Source organism: Alligator mississippiensis, chromosome 4, assembly GCF_030867095.1.
Source record: "Alligator mississippiensis isolate rAllMis1 chromosome 4, rAllMis1, whole genome shotgun sequence".
Taxonomy (NCBI): domain Eukaryota; kingdom Metazoa; phylum Chordata; order Crocodylia; family Alligatoridae; genus Alligator; species Alligator mississippiensis.
Window position 1 is genome coordinate 117033831 of NC_081827.1, and position 18820 is coordinate 117052650.

The 18820-nt window shown below is 46.8% G+C and overlaps 1 protein-coding gene across 2 annotated transcripts in view; it reads right to left on the reverse strand.

Annotated features, from left to right (window-relative positions):
• The window catches only part of CACNA2D4 (calcium voltage-gated channel auxiliary subunit alpha2delta 4), a 179740-nt gene that overhangs the window by 31288 nt on the left and 129632 nt on the right, over positions 1-18820 (reverse strand). Inside the window, exons 27-28 of one of the 2 annotated variants that reach the window (XR_009461800.1) lie at positions 2339-2400; positions 843-857 (exon numbers count right to left, since the gene is read on the reverse strand). Coding sequence is in view for 1 of the 2 variants with exons in the window: in XM_059726514.1 (XP_059582497.1) it covers positions 2339-2400 (62 nt within the window). In the remaining variant the exon portion in view is untranslated. The remainder of the gene's footprint in view (positions 1-842; positions 858-2338; positions 2401-18820) is intronic. The other variant, XM_059726514.1, reaches the window with a different exon arrangement.

The window sequence follows — 18820 nt, forward strand, 5'->3', positions numbered from 1 at the left end:
TGTTTCCAAAATTAAATGCCCTCAAGCTTGTTCCTGATCAACACACCTCCTCTGTGTGCCTACGTCACAGCAGCATTTGGGCAGATCCTCATCCCAGCAGCATCAGCGTATCTCTGCAAGAATCCCTAGAAAACTTCTGGCATTACTATGTATTGGCGAAAGACTTGAGAGAAAACTACCTCAGAGATGCTCAAGCAGGGTGTTGCAGCATCCTCCGATGCCACAAGATCCTTTGAAGGGTGCTGCCAGCCACCACACAATATCAGCATTGACAGGTATGCAAACACCTATACATGATTCACAAGATATACTCGGAGATTTCAGAAAGGCACGCACAAGGCCAAAAACATTCGGACCTGTTGTGGTCTTTCTGAGTTCTTTGCCAGGGAAGACTTGGCCTGTTATTTTTAGTCACAATATGAGTGAAATTAGATTTTTGAAACAGGGTACAACTACATTCAGAGAAGTGATGGAAGAGCCCCTTGAGGTTGAGAGGGATTGGGATAGTGGAACCTGTGCTGCTCTCTACCACTTTAAAGCCTTTTGAATTGCAGTCTCTCCCCAGAGGTGCACCTGCCTCAGAGCTGCCAGCTGCTCCTGGTCAGGTCTCTGTAATGCTACAACTAAGCCTACTTCAATCTTTACCAAAGATGCCTAATTAACTGTGAAGACAGAGACAGTCTCAGACAGGCTTGGAGTGTTTCTGGCTATTACAGACAAGGGCCAGCCTCTACTGCACAGCAGCATGCAAGCTACATGCAATAATCAAAGCTTGATAGGCAGGCAGGGACACAGCAGGGAATTCTGGGATACCTCTTTATTCTCAGCCGTTGTCTACTTACATCAGTGTCATTGGACTTAGAGATGTTCAGTGGGAATGTGGACATTCAGAGCAGCACACCATGCGACAAAGCGATAGAGAGGAGAGAGAAAAACATCCGTTAGTGACTCCTTGTTGCACCACTGTTGAGTCCTATTAAGCCAGGGACAGGCAATTATATCGGTCTGAGGGCCACGTAGGGAGTTTTGGTAAGCTGTCATGGTGTGTGTGTGTGTGTGTGTGTGTGTGTGTGTGTGTGTGTGTGAGAGAGTGAGTGAGTGAGTGTGCGTGTGTGTCCTCCTAGAATATGGCATCCCCAAAAGATACTTTCAACAACTCCATTGGTAAAATCCCAGGACCTTTTTATTAGTCCATGGGAAACTTCTGAACTCAAGCTACCATATGCTGGATTAGAAGGGAGGACCAAAGTTTTTGGCAGGTATGCCACAAATTAGGCCCCATGCCCATCACCAATCCCCTTCCCGTGACTCATCTGCTGCTCTCCTTTCTGCTTCTTGCTCCGTGCTCCCTCCCAAACTGCTGCTCTGCTTTCTGCTCCATGCCCTGTGCTTCCAGTCCAATCTGCTCCTGTGCTTTCTGCTCCCTACCCTTTCTGCTGCTGTGCTGCCTAGCTTCTCCCTGATCTGTTGTATACCACATACTCGCCTACCTGTGCCACTTGTGGCATGTGCGTCACAGCTTGGCCACCCCCATGCTAGACATACCAGCACCACACCTTGGTTTCCAGCCTGCAAAAAAGCCTTCCCTCCACCAAAGCAACAAAAGATTATTTTTCCCCATTCTCCATATGTTCTCAGTCATAACAACCAGTTTCCTACTGTTGTATCACAAGGGTTTCAATCTAATGGAAGTTCCTTCTCCTGGCAGCAGAGAGACATTTCTGTTCTGCTTCTTCAACCTTACTGGACACCTTCCCACAAATATTTTGTCCTATACCTATATCTATACCTTAAGCTTTTGAGAGTGCCTGCTGATGGTCATGAAATGGCACTTGTTTTTTGTCTCTCTCAGACTGGGACACTGAAATTCCATTTCCAATTCTCTCAATACAGGGAAGGTGTCCAAAAGTAGCCTAGCCTTATAAATTTCTCTTTTTTTAAATTTAGTAGGATTTCATCATCATTAGGATGTTTTCCAAAGGCAGGTAGATTTTGGGCCTCCAATGGCAGCTTTCTATGGTGACTCTAAAAGACTGAATGAGTGCAAACATATTTCCACAATTAAACCCATCATCTGCAGTGGAGTGAATGCCAGGCCAGGATTCTGACACCATTAATGCAGCATCCCCAGAACAGACGTGCCACTCATGCCACATTAGAGCTGTCAAAGGATTAGCAAAATGTGTAACTTAAAACTAATCTAGTGCATAAATCTGTTTAATACAAATTTTGCAAAAGCTCTTGTTGAAATGGCACCAACATACCAACATACATAGCCTGAGACCAGCCAAAGGAAGGTCATTAAATTGTATTTATGCATAATTGCTGCCATTCCTACCTGCCGTGCTGCCGTCCAGAACTTGCGTTGGAGTAATTCTAGCTTAATTTGCACGCCCACAGCTATGGGGAAATAAAAGTAGGGAGGGCAGGGTGTGAAAGAGAGAGAGAGATGCAAGTTAGGAAAGGGGGAAAAAAACAAAACACTTGCATGAAATAACGGGCAAAGATGACACTTGCAACTGGCTTCCAAGTGCAAATGATGAGCTGGCAGGTAAGCACTGAGTCAGACAGTCAAGTGAGAGTCAGAGGTTTAACAGGGTGGGAGAAAGGAGGGGTTGGTCGCTGTGTTGCAATACTGACACCTCCCTCTCACTGAACACCACAGAGATGCAAACAGATAAAAAAAGCCTTTTATCTTTGGCTATCATAGATTATCAGGCCAGAACAGACTTTCTTGGCTTAATCTTTCCCTTGCTCTGTCAGATCCCTAGTGTTGTCTACTGGGTGTGGGGCACATTGCCACAGGAAAGAGGAGAGCACTCTCTTTCTTTCCCTTGTAGAATGACATGAATGCTTCTACACTCAAAAGTAGCGATGCAATTGTGCACATCCCTGTGGTGTAATGCGGTAACTGTCAGTCCATGGAGTCAGCTTAGAGGGTCTTCAGGAAACCCAGCCTCATGCTTGCAGAGAGCAGCAGAGACTGAGTGCTGGTCTCTCCTTACTTACTCAGGTATCAACTGGCCATTTTGTACAATAGGGTTACTTATGATTTACCTCAGTGTAAGTGGGAGATGAATCAGGCTCAGTGATTTCATGGTATGCACTGGGATGTGTGGTTGCTTTAAAGTTAGCTCTGTGATTAGATGCTATAATTCAGCTGAGAAGGAATTAAAACCAGAATGTACAATTAGGTATTTTCAAGCTATGTGCACACAGAACCTGGCAGCTGGCATCACAGCCCTGGTGTATCATCTCTGTCTTTAATGCCAGGGCAACAGTTTCCTTCTTTGTCACATCCCTATTGCTGGTCCATCTTACAAAATCCCACTTAACTGGAATGCTTCTACCCAGCTCTTCCTGTCATAAAATAAATCTGCCTGGTGTTAACTAGAGAAAGGGATTACTTCTTACAGCTGCCTTCTCCCTAACCCCAAGCACACACAAACCAGACAAGACAGGATATTCCTTTAAGATTCATACAATGCTGCTTCTGAGAATATAAAGAAAGAAGGCTGAATTCACCTTGGATGGTTACCCTAGGCATGGATTTGGCGCAGTGTCTGCAAAGAACAGTCTGTGGTCAGTAATAGACTGTAAGTTATGTTGTTATGGTTGATTCTGTCTAACTAAAGATTGTCTTGATTTTGCGTCTAGCTCTGAATAAATTCCATGGTTATCCCTTAAAAGCATCTCAAGTAAGAGTCATTCCCCTTTTCAGAGCAAATCACATCAACAGTAGTGAGCATTGCCCAGGACATGCAGATTTGATAAGACAGAAGGAGTTGGTACCAGTACATCTAACCATGGAACACAGGGACTTACTGAACAGCTTGTCTTTTAGCCAGGAGGAAGCTAAATCTTGAAACACCATTCAAAGAGACTTAAACCCTTGGATTCTCACTTCACACATGCCCAGAAGACATAGGCAATTACATTCCAGAAGAGAGTTACTTGTATCATGAGGCAAGCAAGATTCTTTGGGTAGATGTGATATCTTTTAATAGACCAACTGAGTAGTTGGAAAAAAGTTCTCAGCAAGCTTTTGGGCCCAGTCACCCTTCTTCAGGCATAGGGCGTCTCTGCTGCTCTGAGGCTCCAAGGAATGAGAGAAGCTAGAAGCGTGGCAGGATGTCAGTGAGAATGTAAACAGGAATGAGAGAAGCTCAAAGTGTGAGAGGACATTGTGAAAATACAGGTGGAAAGGAGAAATAAAAGGTAAAGCAAGGGAGAGAGGGGAAGAAAGCAGGTGGGGAAAGGCCGAAGGAAAACATTACAGAGGTAATAATACAGGGTAAGGAAGAGGCTCTCAATGAAGAAGGAAATAGGAAATTAGGGAGACAAAGCGCAGAAAAGTAGGGGAAGGGAGGAAAGGGGAGAAAAGGTGGGGGAAAAGAAAAATATAAGAGGTCAGGTCAGGCAGGTACCTGTTGAATCAGATGTCAGGCAGGTTGTAATGTGGCATAAAACCAAAAACCACAACCATAAACCCAGCAACTCATATCATAAGGAATAATAACACTGCAGACTTGCCCTCGTGCTTTGTAACAGCCAAGAGAAAGACAAACCTGGCACTTCGCTCCTTCCTGCACCACCTGGTAGCTAGCTCCTCTGCCCATAGAGACTGCCAATATACTTATCCCTTCTGTGAATCCTCCTCTGTATGTAGTCCTGGCCATCCTATGCAGCCTTCTGTCCCTTTCCATGGTGTCCAGTAGCTAGCAGTATGAAGGCTGTCTCTGGAGGGTCTCCATCCAGGGAAACAGGAGTAGGAAAACCTTTCCTATCCTTGTATCTCATTTGTTGACTGGAATCACCTGCGATTGCTCATGCAGATAAATTAGTGGTTCTCAGGGTGATTTACTGTAATTGCTTTTGTATTCATGTAGAGCCTGGTGGTTTGAGGAAAAGAGGTAAGGGAGCAGTGGTAATAGAGGTAGTGGCCTGGTTGCCCTGAAGACCCATCATGACTGGGGTGGGTAGGAGTGGAAGGAGGCATGCAGAGGGAAACTTTCAAAAGTTAAGTCTGATGCTAGGTGGGATGAAGGAAAGACTGGAGATAAAAAGTCATTGCACGTCCCAAAGATTAGTGAACAGCGATCTAAGATTCTTTACTCCAGTGGTAGGGCCTGTGTTTGCAGAACAGGAAGATATGAGTGTGACATTAAGGGTGGCCCTAGAGCAGAACATAGCAACCACCAAGGAGGCTTAGGTGAGAGAATGGATATTTTTACTAAAGTTATGCCCCAGGGAAATATGTGCAAAACCCCTCAAAGTTATGTGCAGAAATAGTCAAAATTATGCAACGTTAATTGCTTTTTCTTTCTTTCTTTTTTTTTTTTTTTTTACAAATTAAACTAAATATAACACTTTTTTAACCTTCTTTAGAAATATATGCAGGTACTTGTGTGTGGGAAGGTGTGGGGTATGGTTTGGACATGTGGGTTGGGGGGTTGTGAAGGTGTAGTGGGTGTGGGTGTGTATGTGGGATTTGTGGGTGGCTGTGGGTATGGGACAGTGGAGTTTGTTGGGTTTGTGGTTAGGTGTGGGCTGCCCCACCACATGCCCCCCCCATGCAAAGCCCCCGCCACCACATGGTTTCCCCTGCACGCAGCCCCCACTGCCACACACCCTGCCCTTGCACACAGCCCCCCCACCACGTCCCCCTCGCCCCCAACACAGCCCCTACCACCACACACCCCTCCCCCCATGCACAGCCTCTGCCACCACATACCCCCTCTTGCACACAGCCCCTGTCACCACAAGCCCACTCCCCAGCACAGACTCTGCTGCTGGCAGGCCCTCAGGGTGTTCTTGGCAACAGCAAGCAGAGTCCCCAGTGGTGCGTGGCTCTGGCAAATCCTGGGGGCTGCACGTGGCAGCATGGAGCCAGCCCAATTTGGCTTGCTGATGGTGTGTCTGGGTCAGACTGGGCTGGCTTCATACCAGCACATGGGGCTCACGGCACTGCAGGTAGGAACCACATGCAGCCCCAGGTGCTCAGTGCAGCTGCGCGCTGCCTGGGACAGGCAGCAGCGCCCTGACAGTCTGCCCCTGGCTGCTGCCCACCCCCCTCTCCTGCAGATGGGAGCTCCCCTTCCCACTCACCAGCTACACCTCGGGGAATTACGGGATATTATGCAAGCTGCACGGTCATACATTTTACGCACAAAATTACGCAGGTACATAGTTGCATAATTCCCTGGGGTGTATGAAGTGCTAATAACTTGAGGCACTGGAGTCCCTCTGTGACAGCATAAACTAGGCAAAGGCAGACAACGCTATATACGGTAAATATTCAGATGCTGCTTTACCACTGATCAGCTATTCAGACATCCCAAACATGTAAACTTTCTACCAGCAGGTATCCCCTATTCATTTCATACAGAATATGCACCTGCAATACACTGCAACTGCCTCCCTGAGAAGCCACTCAATGTGCAGTTAATATCAGCCCCCTCCACCTGTTCATTCTACCCTTCACCATGTCTATCATCATTAACTCATCCTCTCTCTCTCTTCCTCTGCCTTTTCTCAGATTGTCTCTTTGTTTATCCACATGCCTGTCTCATAAGGAGCTTTCTTCAAGATTTCATTCTCAGTCTACCCCAGAACAAAGAGCAATGAGATTGCATCTGGTAGGCTGCGTATCAAGGTGGACCTCACCATGCACAGCCTTTGCTTTTGTGGCAGCTGCCTTGCTGTTTAAATTTAAAAAACCCAATTATTCCTAGGAAACAATAGATCATAACAGTGAAGCAGTCTCCCCTTTCCTAGTCCCTGTTTCTTGTGGGTGAGGCCAATCTACAATACTTTTTAAAGCAAAATGTAACTTTAAGGCAAACTAAATGGAATTGAAAGAGAACAGAGCCTAGTAGAGGCACTAGAGCTTGGTGATGGGGGCTGTTAAAGCAAGTAGGAGAATAGTGATTCTTGAAGGTTTTATCTGATGAGGATCGGGAACCCAGAGGGGAAATAAGGGGACTATACCCGAGGTGCACTGGAATGACTCTCAGAGACAGTGGGTGCATCTACACAAGATGTTGACTGCACAGTAGCCAAAAAATACTGCGCAGCAGCACATCACAGCACAGACAGTGCTAATACGCTACGGCGCAGTATTAGTAGGCTACTGCACAGAACTGTCACCTAAAAGAAGTTCACCAGCGCTACTGCACAGTAACTCTAGTTACTGTGCATTTATTTAGTACTTGTATTAGCAAGTACTAAATAAATGAGCAGTAATGACTATGCCGTAGCATCTCATGTAGGTGCGCCCAGTAGGTGGGATTCTGGTCTTGGTCATACCACCATCACTGGAGAGTAACTCCATGGACTTTGGTATTACTCTGGCCATTACAGTGGCAAACATTAGAGCGGGCTTTGGCTGAGGCTGTACTCCCTAACCAAGCTTGCCCAGCCGTGATGTCTGGGCTGGAGCTCTGTGCCACAGAAGCTCATCTCTAATCCACTCATCTCTCCACATCCCCATTCTGTAAGTTTCTCCAAATGTTTTCTGCATAGGCTTTGGGAAGCTAATGCCAGGACACGCATACTTCTCTGCTATCAAGCACTGGAGCTTAGCTTTACAATAGCCCAGTCTGCCCTGCTGTTCTCAGGCTGCTCAAGGCGACTGCTGTGGCGGACCACTCTTTATCCAGCTCTTTGTAAGTGTCTGCTGGATAATAGTCGCTTCAATATGTAACATGTGCTGTCTCCTGCCCCCACCTTGCCCTCGGGGCTCCCCATGAGGAGGGCTTTTTTGTTCCCAGACCCCAGGGCTTCTCCAAGCTGTCCCCCACCACTACGCCATGCTGTCCTAATCTCCATATAGAAACCAGCTGACACACTTGCCCACCCCCCCTTCTCTCCTCGCCTTTCTCTGTGAGTTCATTGTGAGCAGCCTGCGTTTCTTCCTTACCACTCCATAACCAGGGGGAAAGGGGAGGCGACAAGCCAGCTCACAGGTGCCTCCCAACAACCTGCTCCTAATGACTCCCACAGCTCTGCCTCCATGGGGATGAAGAGGGCTGGCCCCTCACCCTACCTGCAATCCCCTGTTCTCCATTTGCTAGGAAGGGGAGAAGGGAGGAGACATGGGGGAGATGGAGAGAGAGAGAAAGAAAGAAAGAGAGAGAAGCAGTTTCTCAGAGATGAGTTGAGAGAAATTAAAATCTTCCAAGCTCCTTCCTCTGCAAATTTGGGCATTTCAGAGTGGAGTCTGCCTGCATGCCTGGACAATTCCTTCACACTGTATGTGCGCGTGCTTATATGGGCGTGCGTGTGTGTGTGTGCTGCTGTCATCACAGATGTACCCCCAGCTGTCACTCCACAGTACTCCGTCTCTCCCTCTCCCTCCCCTTTCTGTCTGTCTCGCTCTCTTTCCCTCCCTCTTCCTATTTATTATTTTCAGAGGATTACAATCTCTCACATCCTGCCACCTAACCTTTCTTCTTCTCTGCACTTTGGGCAGTGCTAGCACCTGGATACATCGCAAAGGACAGGGGCTGATGCCAACTAGAGATTGTCAAGCACTCTCCAGGCGGCTGGCAGCTTCCACTGGATTTGCTTTGAGCTTTGTAAGGGGGTTTGTGAGAGGAGCGGGAGAGCTCTGAGGAGGGTCCGTCCCAGGCAAAGAACAGTAAGTAGAGGTGTCTCTGTTACATGTTTGTGCCCTGACTATTTGAGCTCTTTCAGTCCACTGCCATCTTCTGCCTACAGGACTCCTGCTTCTGCAGGGAAGAGGTTGTCAGGCACTGACAAAACTGTCTGCGGCAAGGTTGTGCTCTTGAAACCTAGTAACAGGAGGCTGCAGGGCACCGGTTTTACTGCCAAGGCAGAGCTGCAGAGCCCACATGGCTCATGGCACTGGTTCTAATCCAATTCAGGTGCAGGGGGCTGGAAGAAGGTGCTGCCAGTCGTGAATGGCACAGACATCTTCATATACAGCACTGACAGCGTGAGTCTGAGTGACTGAGTACTCCTGGTGCTGTGATCAGTACGTCCAGGACAATCCCCATAAAATGCTCGCTATTTTCTCACCCAGAGTGACAGTGAAGGAGTCTGACACTGGTGGTGTCACTAGTCTGCACACCACTGGCTCTAGGAAATATTTCTTGGCTAAGCTGCCTTAGATAAAAGTATATAAATGCCAATGTGAACGAGGACAGAAAGCTGATGGAGGTGCTGTCAGAGGACTGGTCCATCCAAAGTTCAGAATTCAGCATATGGGCCTTAATGTTTCCTTTCAGGTTTGCATTTTTTGGGTGTGTCTTTTACCCATAAGGCAGTGCAGGAAAATCCTGTCACAGGACATGAACCCAATGATGCCATGTCACTAGTGGAAGCCAAAAATAGAGCCCAAGTTCCATCAAGTGTCCCTGCAGGCTGAGCCCTGGGATTTCTGCTCCTCTGTGAGGGAGGCGTACTGCAGGGAGGTGGATAGAAGGAGAATTACAGCCTTTTCCAGTTTCACTGCTAAGAGTGGATCTGCCTAAGAGAAAAGGGCTGCCAGGGGAGGAAGTCGGGAGGCAAAAGAATATGAAGATTCCTGTCGATGCTGCCTCAAAAAATGTGTGTGTGCCCACACGCGTGCATGTGCACATGCATGCATGCCTGCATGTGGAGGGAGACACATGCATGGCACACAGTTTCCTGCCACAATGCTTCCATTTCATATCTTGCCTCTTATGGCCACTGCGTCTCATTTCAAGTAAAAGATGAAAGATCAGACCTAGAGCTGGATGCTGAGCCACACATCTCCCTTGGTTTAGGAATGCTTGGATCTGGGGCTCCAGTTCAGCTCATGACAGAGACAGACCCAAGCCATGATACTAGGATCTGGACTTAAGCTTCCTCAATGATTTGAATTCCTCATTCAGGTCCATCTCCAGTTTGAAGAATGAAGTTAGGAACAGCTAACTTTGCTCCACTCCCTGGGACTATTCAGCCACTGAAGGATGTAGAGAAAATTTAAGCAGAGCTCATTTTGATAAGGGCTGGAGCAGATGGTGTCCACTGTGCTGGGACACATCCCACAAGAAGGGGACACTAAAAGGCAGGGTTGCCTTTAAAGCTATCTATGTACTTGTCACAACAGTAACCAAACAAAGGACATTTTTATATGTGGGTGTGGTGGTGGGCAGGGGGCTCCCCCTGACCATCTCAGGGAGAGCCTGAGATCTCAGACCATATTTCCCCAGGGCTTCATCACTAGGGTCCATTTTAGGAGACCGGCTTTTCCTGTGACTGAGCAGTATTTGCTAATGAATTATTCCAAATGAATGAAGGGCCTAAGGGAGCAGTCTCCCTGCCAGCCAGCATGTGCTGTGTAAGGGAATATTGTTTACCTGGGGCATTTAAAGGTAAATCCTAGAAGAAGGGATCTTTGGGGGAAGCCCTTTAGCTATTTTCCTCATAATAAACTGCTGTGCAGTCTTTGCTTCCAGCCTCGGTAATGTGCTGCTAGAATTTGAACATCTTAGTAAGCTACTCGGGCCTTCAGCCCCTCATTTTGCTTTTTAAACACTTTTTTTGGCATGTTAAATATTCTCTGGATTCTGGAAGACAGAAAAATTGTGGTGAGGAGACCTGCCACCTCCCTGGAGGGGTAAGGGGGGGTACATGGGCAAGATGGTACCAAGACTGGACCATTCAGAGAAGACACCTGATATTAGCACTAAGCAACTTGGGTATCATAATGGGGGTGGGAGGGTGCATCCCTTCAAGAGTGGGATAGACATAAGGGTAAGGGTAGACCCAAAGACCCCAGGGACTGTTCAGTACTGAACCTGTTGCTGGTTCAAAGGAATTAATCACTTACTTCTGTTTGCTAAATTTGGTTACAAGAATCTGATTAAGGTGTTTAAATCCCGGTCAGACACTTTCCCAAGTGCCTGGTGCGCAACCAGCAATACTCCAAGTTTGTCAAGGTGTCTCATTCATCTAGGTACCTTGTGGGCCCCAGACAATAGCTGGAAGCACTAGACAATGACATGTCTGGGACCCAGATAGAATAAGGAAGCATGGGATCATGTCTAGATTAGACAGGGTAGGGCCTAGTTTGGGTACTGGAAGCTGCCAAGGACCAGGTGGAAGGTTAATTTACCCAACTACATGGCAGGATACGCAGCTCAATATGGAGCTCTGTGTTGCTGCAGCTAAAATGCTCCTGGCAAGCAACTGGGATCAAGCAAGCTAACAAGGGGAGCTCTACACAATGCTTCAGTCAGCAGTGTAGACCTACCCTGTGTCACATACCTGAGCCCCCATGTGGCTTTCAGAAATGTTGACTCTAACCTAGTGCTAGCGCTAACCCAGGGGATTGCTGATGGGAAGTTGCGTCATTTGTTTCTTTGTCACTGCTTCACATCCAGGCCAGTTTGGGAGGAAGTGAAAGCTGCTCCAATATACAGCTTTGCTGGATGTCACATACACAATTACATGTGAAACAATTGCGATGAAATGATTAAATACTATGTTTTTTGTAAGACTCTGTCTCATTCACTGCCCATGATGAACAGTGCTCAGGGAAGGAGGCAGCTGGACAATACTTTTATCCTACCAATAAAGGTGTCCCCTTGTATTATTTACTTAGGATGTGTCACCCAAAGCTTGGCTGCATCAGTATTCAGTTCCTCAGCCTTTTCAAGCATATTCATTATTGTAGTATCTCAATGCTTCACTAATAGTAACAGATTTCTCCCTCTGTGAGTAAAGAGAGGATTATCATCCCTCTTTATACAAACCGGGAAATGGAGACAAAGAGACTTGGGCTGTACACTGAATCAGTGGTAGGGGCAAGTTTAGAAACTCCCTACATTCCCAAACCTCAGCTACACACTCAGTCCTTGACTAGAAGGGACAGCAATGATAAACAGTTCCCGCTGGCTAGAGTTTCTGCACTTATGTAAATCAGGCCCAAGGAGCTCATATTGGACACCCATAAAAGGAGAAAAGCATAATTAGGGGCTGCATGCCGAAATTTTTGGTTCAAGGAGCTTGCTCAGCATCATACAGAATGTCTGTGGCAGAGACTGAGTCAGGACAAAGTCTGGCATTGTAGGCAACTACCTCAACCACAGTACCAGGCTCACTCTTCCTGCTTTGGTGTGTTCACATCTTTTCACTCCTTACAGAACCCATTTATCCTGTACACTGGATGAGGCCAGGGTCCTGTGTAAAAACTAGCATGTAATTATATAATTCAAGACTGCATTATAATGCATGTACACAAGGAATTAAAACTGAGGTCGCAGGAGTGCCCTAAATGTTAGGGTAATGCAGCTGCCCAAGGAGGCCAAATTAAGGTTGCTGAGGCAACTTTAACTGTGGCATATTCTAACTTAGAAGTCCTTCACTTTGCAACTTAAATGCCAGCCTTCTTATGCAGTTTTTAAATACACAGTGCCCTAGACTGTCTCTTACATGGAAAAAATAGAACACAAATTCTATTACCTACAAACTTACTAACCTCTTGCCCCTGTCACTGGTAGCATTTAAACCTTAACTTCCAGCCTCTCAGCACTACATGCAATACACAACTGACTGCATTAGTTAGCAATGGGGCCGTTATTCTGGGAAGGAAAAGATAAGCATTGGGACTCTAAAGCCATGTGGTTGGTTGGGCTCAGCACAGTCCAACCCAGCTAACTCTATCTCCTCCAGACTGGGGAAATGGAGAAGTTCTTTCCCATATGGTAGCTACATGGGGACATAAGTCTAGTGAAGGGTTGTTTGAATGGCTTTTAGCTCACATGTCTTGCCCTGCTCCCAAAGACATTGTCTGCTTATGGTGTTCCCCAGAGCAGGGTTGTTTGTGGCCACTGCTTTTGTGGCAGCATCAGGCCTGGAGTTTCTTTTTTTGGATCATTTGTGCTTGATTATTTTGGCAAGCTGTGAGGGCTGCTGTACCAGTTCCCTTTCTGAAGCTAAAGAAGGGCCTCAGTTTCCAGGGCTGTCAACGCAACAGCTTTCACATGCACGAAGTTTTCACAAACTGTGAGGGGAAGCAAAGCAAAACACAGCCATTCATTTAGTGTTACATCAGTGGAGTACATTGAGGGCTTGGTGAGCAACTGTTCACCAGGGCACCCAAGGAGAAAACTAGGAGTAATGGCCACAAACTCCTGGAAGACCATTTCAGGCTCAACATTAGGAAAAATTACTTCACGGTTAGGGTGTCTAGACTGTGGAATAAGCTCTCTCCAGAGGTGGTGCAATTGCCTACCCTGGAAATCTTCAAAAGGAGATTGGATGGTCACTTTGCTGAAGTCACCCGACTCCAGCTGTCTTTTCTGCCTAGAGCAGGTGGCTGGACCTGATGATCTTCCAAGGTCCCCCCCAGCCTTATCATCTATTAATCTATTTCCCAGTCCCACTGGACTCCATACAATAGAACTGGGGGTACCACAGCCCAGGCCAGCCCAGCTTGGCCCATTGTAAAGCTCTGGGTTGTGATATATGCACCAGCCAGGCTTGCTGAGCCATGAGTAATGTTCCAAAGCACCAGGTCATGGTGCATCAGTCCTATTCTGATGATCCCATATCACACTTCTGGAGTGGCAGGCTGGGATATGCATCCTGAGTGCTCTGCATGGACCTTTAGCAATTGCTCTGAAGATGTCCCCTTTGGAACCTGCTGGTTGGTGGAGGATTTGGAAGTGGTGGGGAAGTCTGGGGAGACATCAGGCTCACCCAGAAGGTGAAGTACAGAGTACTTGTGACACAGAGCAACTGAGCGAAACAAATCCATGCAACTAACTGATGCAGAAAAAAGGAATCAGCAAAATGGTTGTTTTAAGAGTTCAGTGTAAATGTAGTGAAACGCAAGCACAAGGGTCAGCCTTTCTCTGGGATTCTTGCCAGCCACTGTGGGTGCATTGGGTCATAAACCCCCTTAGGATGGGAGTGGAGATGGATCATTACTGCTGGCATCTCACGCTATGCCACATGGTGCTGTGTGTGACACAGACCATATGCCTCTGAAGCTTTGGTGCTGAGATAGAGCTATTCTCAAGACCTCAGAAAGACCTTCCTCTTCTCCCACAGTCTTTCCACCCGCCTTTTGCCCCCCCACTGGCAAAGCAGCTAATGACTATTCAAGCAGCTGATGCTCTGAGTCTGACTGGCTGGCAGCCAGAAGCACAGCCAATGGCTCTGGGTAGGAACAAGTAGGAACAGAGCTCTCACTGGACAGCTTGTGTGGCAGAAACTTTCCACTGCACCAGGTTCTCTACTGGGCGGTATGTCTGCTCCCAGGAGTGAATGTGATAGTAGCAGTCAAGTGCCAATATGGCTACTCACAGTCTAATATTGAACTAGTGGCTTTGGCTGTTCACAGAATGTGAACAGAGGCAATTAGTTATTGTGCCAATGCAGACCCTATGCCTACAACAGACATGATGGTCCCGCTGCTGTGGGTTCTTTTGTGTATGTTGAATCATAAAGGCTTGCAGGCTTAAGTTGCTCTGTTCATAAAAGGCACACAGGAGCAAGGAGGATCAGGCAAGAGGGCTAACAATGGACATGCCAGGCCCCATGCAGGATTTAATAGGGACTGGCAGGTGTTGACATGGAAATCCCTTTGTCTGCCTTCAAGCCAAGTAACGTGCCAGGGAGATTCCCTGACATACAGTCCTGCTGGGGAGATGCCTGGCCTAGTATTCTAGGAACCATGTGGCATTGAGGCCAATGCTGGATGCCTAAAGCAAGGTGCCAAAATAGCCAGTCATGTCATAACAGTGGCTGGGTTCTCAAGACAGTCGAGTACCAGCTGGATCCTCTGCACCTCATATGTGCGTTCGGCTCTGTACAGAGACAGAAAGGGCTCCTGCAATGGATAGACATAGATGCCTGAGGATTTATTTGTCTCAGCAAGCATAGGGCCACTCTCCCTCTAAGTTCCCTCAGTCTAAATAAGGAGGGGAACCACTCTTTTCCTTGGCTCTGGGTCTTTGAGTTTCATCCCTCCATCTCCACTTGGGAATAGTAGTGTCCCTTCCTCCTGTCCTGCTGCAGCTCTCCTCACCAGCTGGCATGCAACACCATCTCAAACTCACCAGGAGGGCTTAGAGGGATGAGGGCAGGGCATGCTAAATGCCAGCAGAGTGAGAGGCTTGTGCAGGGTGCACAGAGGGCAAAGGGAGCAGCCCCACTGAGAGCCAAGTGATGCACTCCCTCTGCCAACGGGCTGAACGAGAGGATTAAAGGCCTGAGCCACTGCTGACCACAGGATTAACCCCTGTAGGAAATTAAAGCTCTAGAGAAGGCTCTTCCCTCCACAGGTGAGAGAAACTGGGATTTGGATTAGAACTGGCAGGTCTGGTAACAAGCTGCCACCCACATACAACTGTTCCTGGCTGGATCACAGAGAGTGCTATCTCTGGCCTCTAATAGAATCCCCTTCTCTGCTTCATTTTACTATTCATTTTCTTCCAATGGAGCAAATAAAAACTCTTCTCTGCACTCAGTGCTGAAGAGGAGGGAGCCAGAGAACCTGCTTATGAGACCCACTCCCCCACTTCTTCACCAGGTCTCCATCTCAGCTTCTTATCATTCCTTCCCTCAAGAGGACATACGTGTTATCTGTAGTGTTTAATATTACTCTAAAAATGCTGGCAAAGACACAGGTAGATGGCTTCCTTTATTTGCCTATTCCTGCCATTCTGGGTCTCCACCACGCACCACATCCAAACTCCTTTGGGACCCTCCAGTCACTCACAATTGGACAATCCCCAGTCTCCCCCACCCTCACTACTCTCACTACTTCCTCAGATGCATCCTGCATCGTTGTTATCTTTGGCCACTCAGGGTCTTTCCTATCCATCTCCACTCCACTTGCTCTATACATTTTCTTTAGGTTCTTTGAGTCTTGAGACCTCTACCATCCTCAGCCTCTCTGATTTCACCGCTGGTGGTTTTGGAAGCCAAGGATAAAAATAACAGCATTTTGCATAAAGAAATAGCCTGGGAGTCCAGAGCTCTGGGTTTTATTCCTGGCTCTGCCATGGACTCATTGTGAAACCTTAAGCAAGTCACTTACCCCATACTTCCAAAGGAGGTCTCTACTCAGGTACCTCAGGTTTTTAGTGCAAAACTTTGATAGGCCCAATACTGCAGAGGTGCTGAGCAGAATTATTTCAGTAGGAGATGAAGGCACTGAGCACTTCTGGGAACTCCCAGGCTGGGTGCTCATGCCAGATTAGTGAAAAAACTGTCATAACCTGAGCAACTACAAGTGAGACAGCCAAACTTAGTGGCCACACTGAAAACGTAAGCCTACATGTCTCTGTGCCTCACTTTACCCAGGTATGAAGTGGAGACAGTATTGATCTCTCTCACAGGGATGCTGTAGGTCTAAATTTTAATTTAACATTTGGACAGCCTTGACTGTTAAGTACCATACAAATACCAAGTATTGTTAATTCCCGTTGCCCAGAGCAGTGCTTTCCTCAGTCAATAATCATGTTTGCACATCATAGGACATACTTCAGTTCTGAGCCTGAGTGCTATGAATTCAACAGGAGGAAGGACCAGATTTTCTCTCCTCACCGTATACTTGGGAACTGAGGGGAGCAACATAATTCATTATTGGCAGCAAGCAACTTGGCAGATTCCACCATTATCATTTCCTTGAGCTTATTCAGTGTAATGTGACATTACTTCTGTTTACAGCTGGTTATTGGAGCTGTAATGCTTAGTTGTGACTGATCAGCCTAAGTCGCATGGTGCTGTTTCTGTTCCCATATTGTTTCTCTGATCTGCTGGTTTCTGGTGTGAATTTAAAACATGCTTTTCCAAGGGTACACAATTTCTACAAGCAAGCGTGTGAGTAACATGAAAGGTTGCAGAAAGCAAGTTCCAGTTTAGATTGTAACTGTAAGCTCCCTGGGGATATGTGAACATACAGGTATCAGGGAACCTCTGATCTTGGCCGGCCCCTCAGCATGCTATTTTAGTACAAATAAACCAATCCATCATAAACTGAAAGGGTGTGGCTGCATTGGGAGCAAATATAAATCTGAACATGGTCAATTTTTGCAGCACGTGGTCAGGTTTCTTGGGATAGGCACATACGCCCATGTCACTTACCCCAACCTGGAAGTGGCAAGCAGGCCAGTAGTTCCTGCTAGGATGCATCTGCCAATTGTTTAATGTGTTTTCTAATTGCTTTAATCAGACCACATGTTTTCTGCGTCTGCCTGCCCCTATGAGGCCAGACTTGCTCTCTTATGGGTGACAGAGGTGATACAAAAAGACAACTACATGCTTTAATCATGGGACATTGGATATCATCTTCCCCTCCCCAACATGGGTATCAGGCTATAATAAAATAGGAATCTCAGAAGCAAAAGTCTCCCGGAGGAAGAAAAAAAAGATAATCTCCTTAAAGCATCCGCCACCCCTCCCATACCCATCTGGTTTCCTGATAAAGGCTAAAGCAGTTTAACAGTAGAGAAGGACTTTACAGTCAGCTGTGAAAGGTAGGGCATGGTATATGTGTGTGTACTTGTTTGTTAAACTACTTCTGGCATTTCTTGTAGCCTCTGTAACCTCTGCTTCCTTAATACACATCCCCCATACACCCTGCCCATCCCAACAAGACAGGTTGCCTGATCATGGACCTGCAGTCTAATGTTAAGTGATAAACTCTGGTGAATGATTACAGTCAAAGATTCCTGGACTCTCTGCCTGATTATAGGCCAATTTCTATCATGAGCATGTCACAAGGTCTCCCCATGCTTCCATATCCCTTTGTATGAAAGGGGGGCAATAGTCTCTATGGTTCTGTTATTGAATGGTGTTTCAGGTATGCTGGACACCACCAACTCTAAGAGGCCAGTCAGTGGGAGTTGCAGGTGGATGGCACTTGGGGCAAGCCTGTTGTTCATTTATTAAATCCACACTGACAGCAGTGAACACTAGTACAGAAAGTGGGGAGGTAGTGTTGGCTAGGATTGTGGAGTGTTATTAAAACAACATGTGGAGGTAGCAGGCAGGGGCCTGCAGAGATTCACACCCTCACAGGGTTGCAAAAGGGAAATGGTATCTCCTGCTGTTACTTCTATACCTAGGCACACCTGACAGCAGCCACCAGAGCAGCTCAAGGAAACAGTCAGGTGCTTTAGGATTACCTCACAACTCTAGAGACATGGAATCCCCTAAACAGTGGAGGAGTACTTCAGTTCTCAGCCTTTCTAAGAGTCATAACTTGAAGCCAGGCATGAAATAGCTCAGTATGCTGAGCTGGAACTGTAAGCACTGTCCTGTGGTCTAGTGTGTAAAAGGTGATAATATGAAGCTCTCCCTAGCCCTGTACAAGCATGGACATATGTCTGCATGTGCATACGTGACACGTGAGATAGATATATATCTATATTTGTGTACTTGCACGTATGTATGTACAAATGTACAGATCATATTTACTGAGTGCGTATATTTATGTGTGTGTCCATGCTCATATACATGCTTATGTCTAATGTCAAAATGTGCACAAACTGATGTAACTCAGGAGTGGTCATACCTATGCTTACATCTTGTGTTCAGATAGGGGCACATGAATACACACACATGTTTTATATGCTTTTATACAACCATGTGTTCATAATACCCATCCCTTCTTGTGCCTGCTGTAGTACAGAGAGAGAATTAAAGCCTGAACAGGTGTTAATCACTATGCCACTATGCATTGCAATACGTTTGAAAGGCAGAGAAAAAGCTTATTTATACATATCTTTTCCGCCCACCCCACACCGTATGCCTGAGCCTTGTCACTGTAGAATGGGAAGGGGAGCCTGTGAGGTACTATAATTTAGTACCT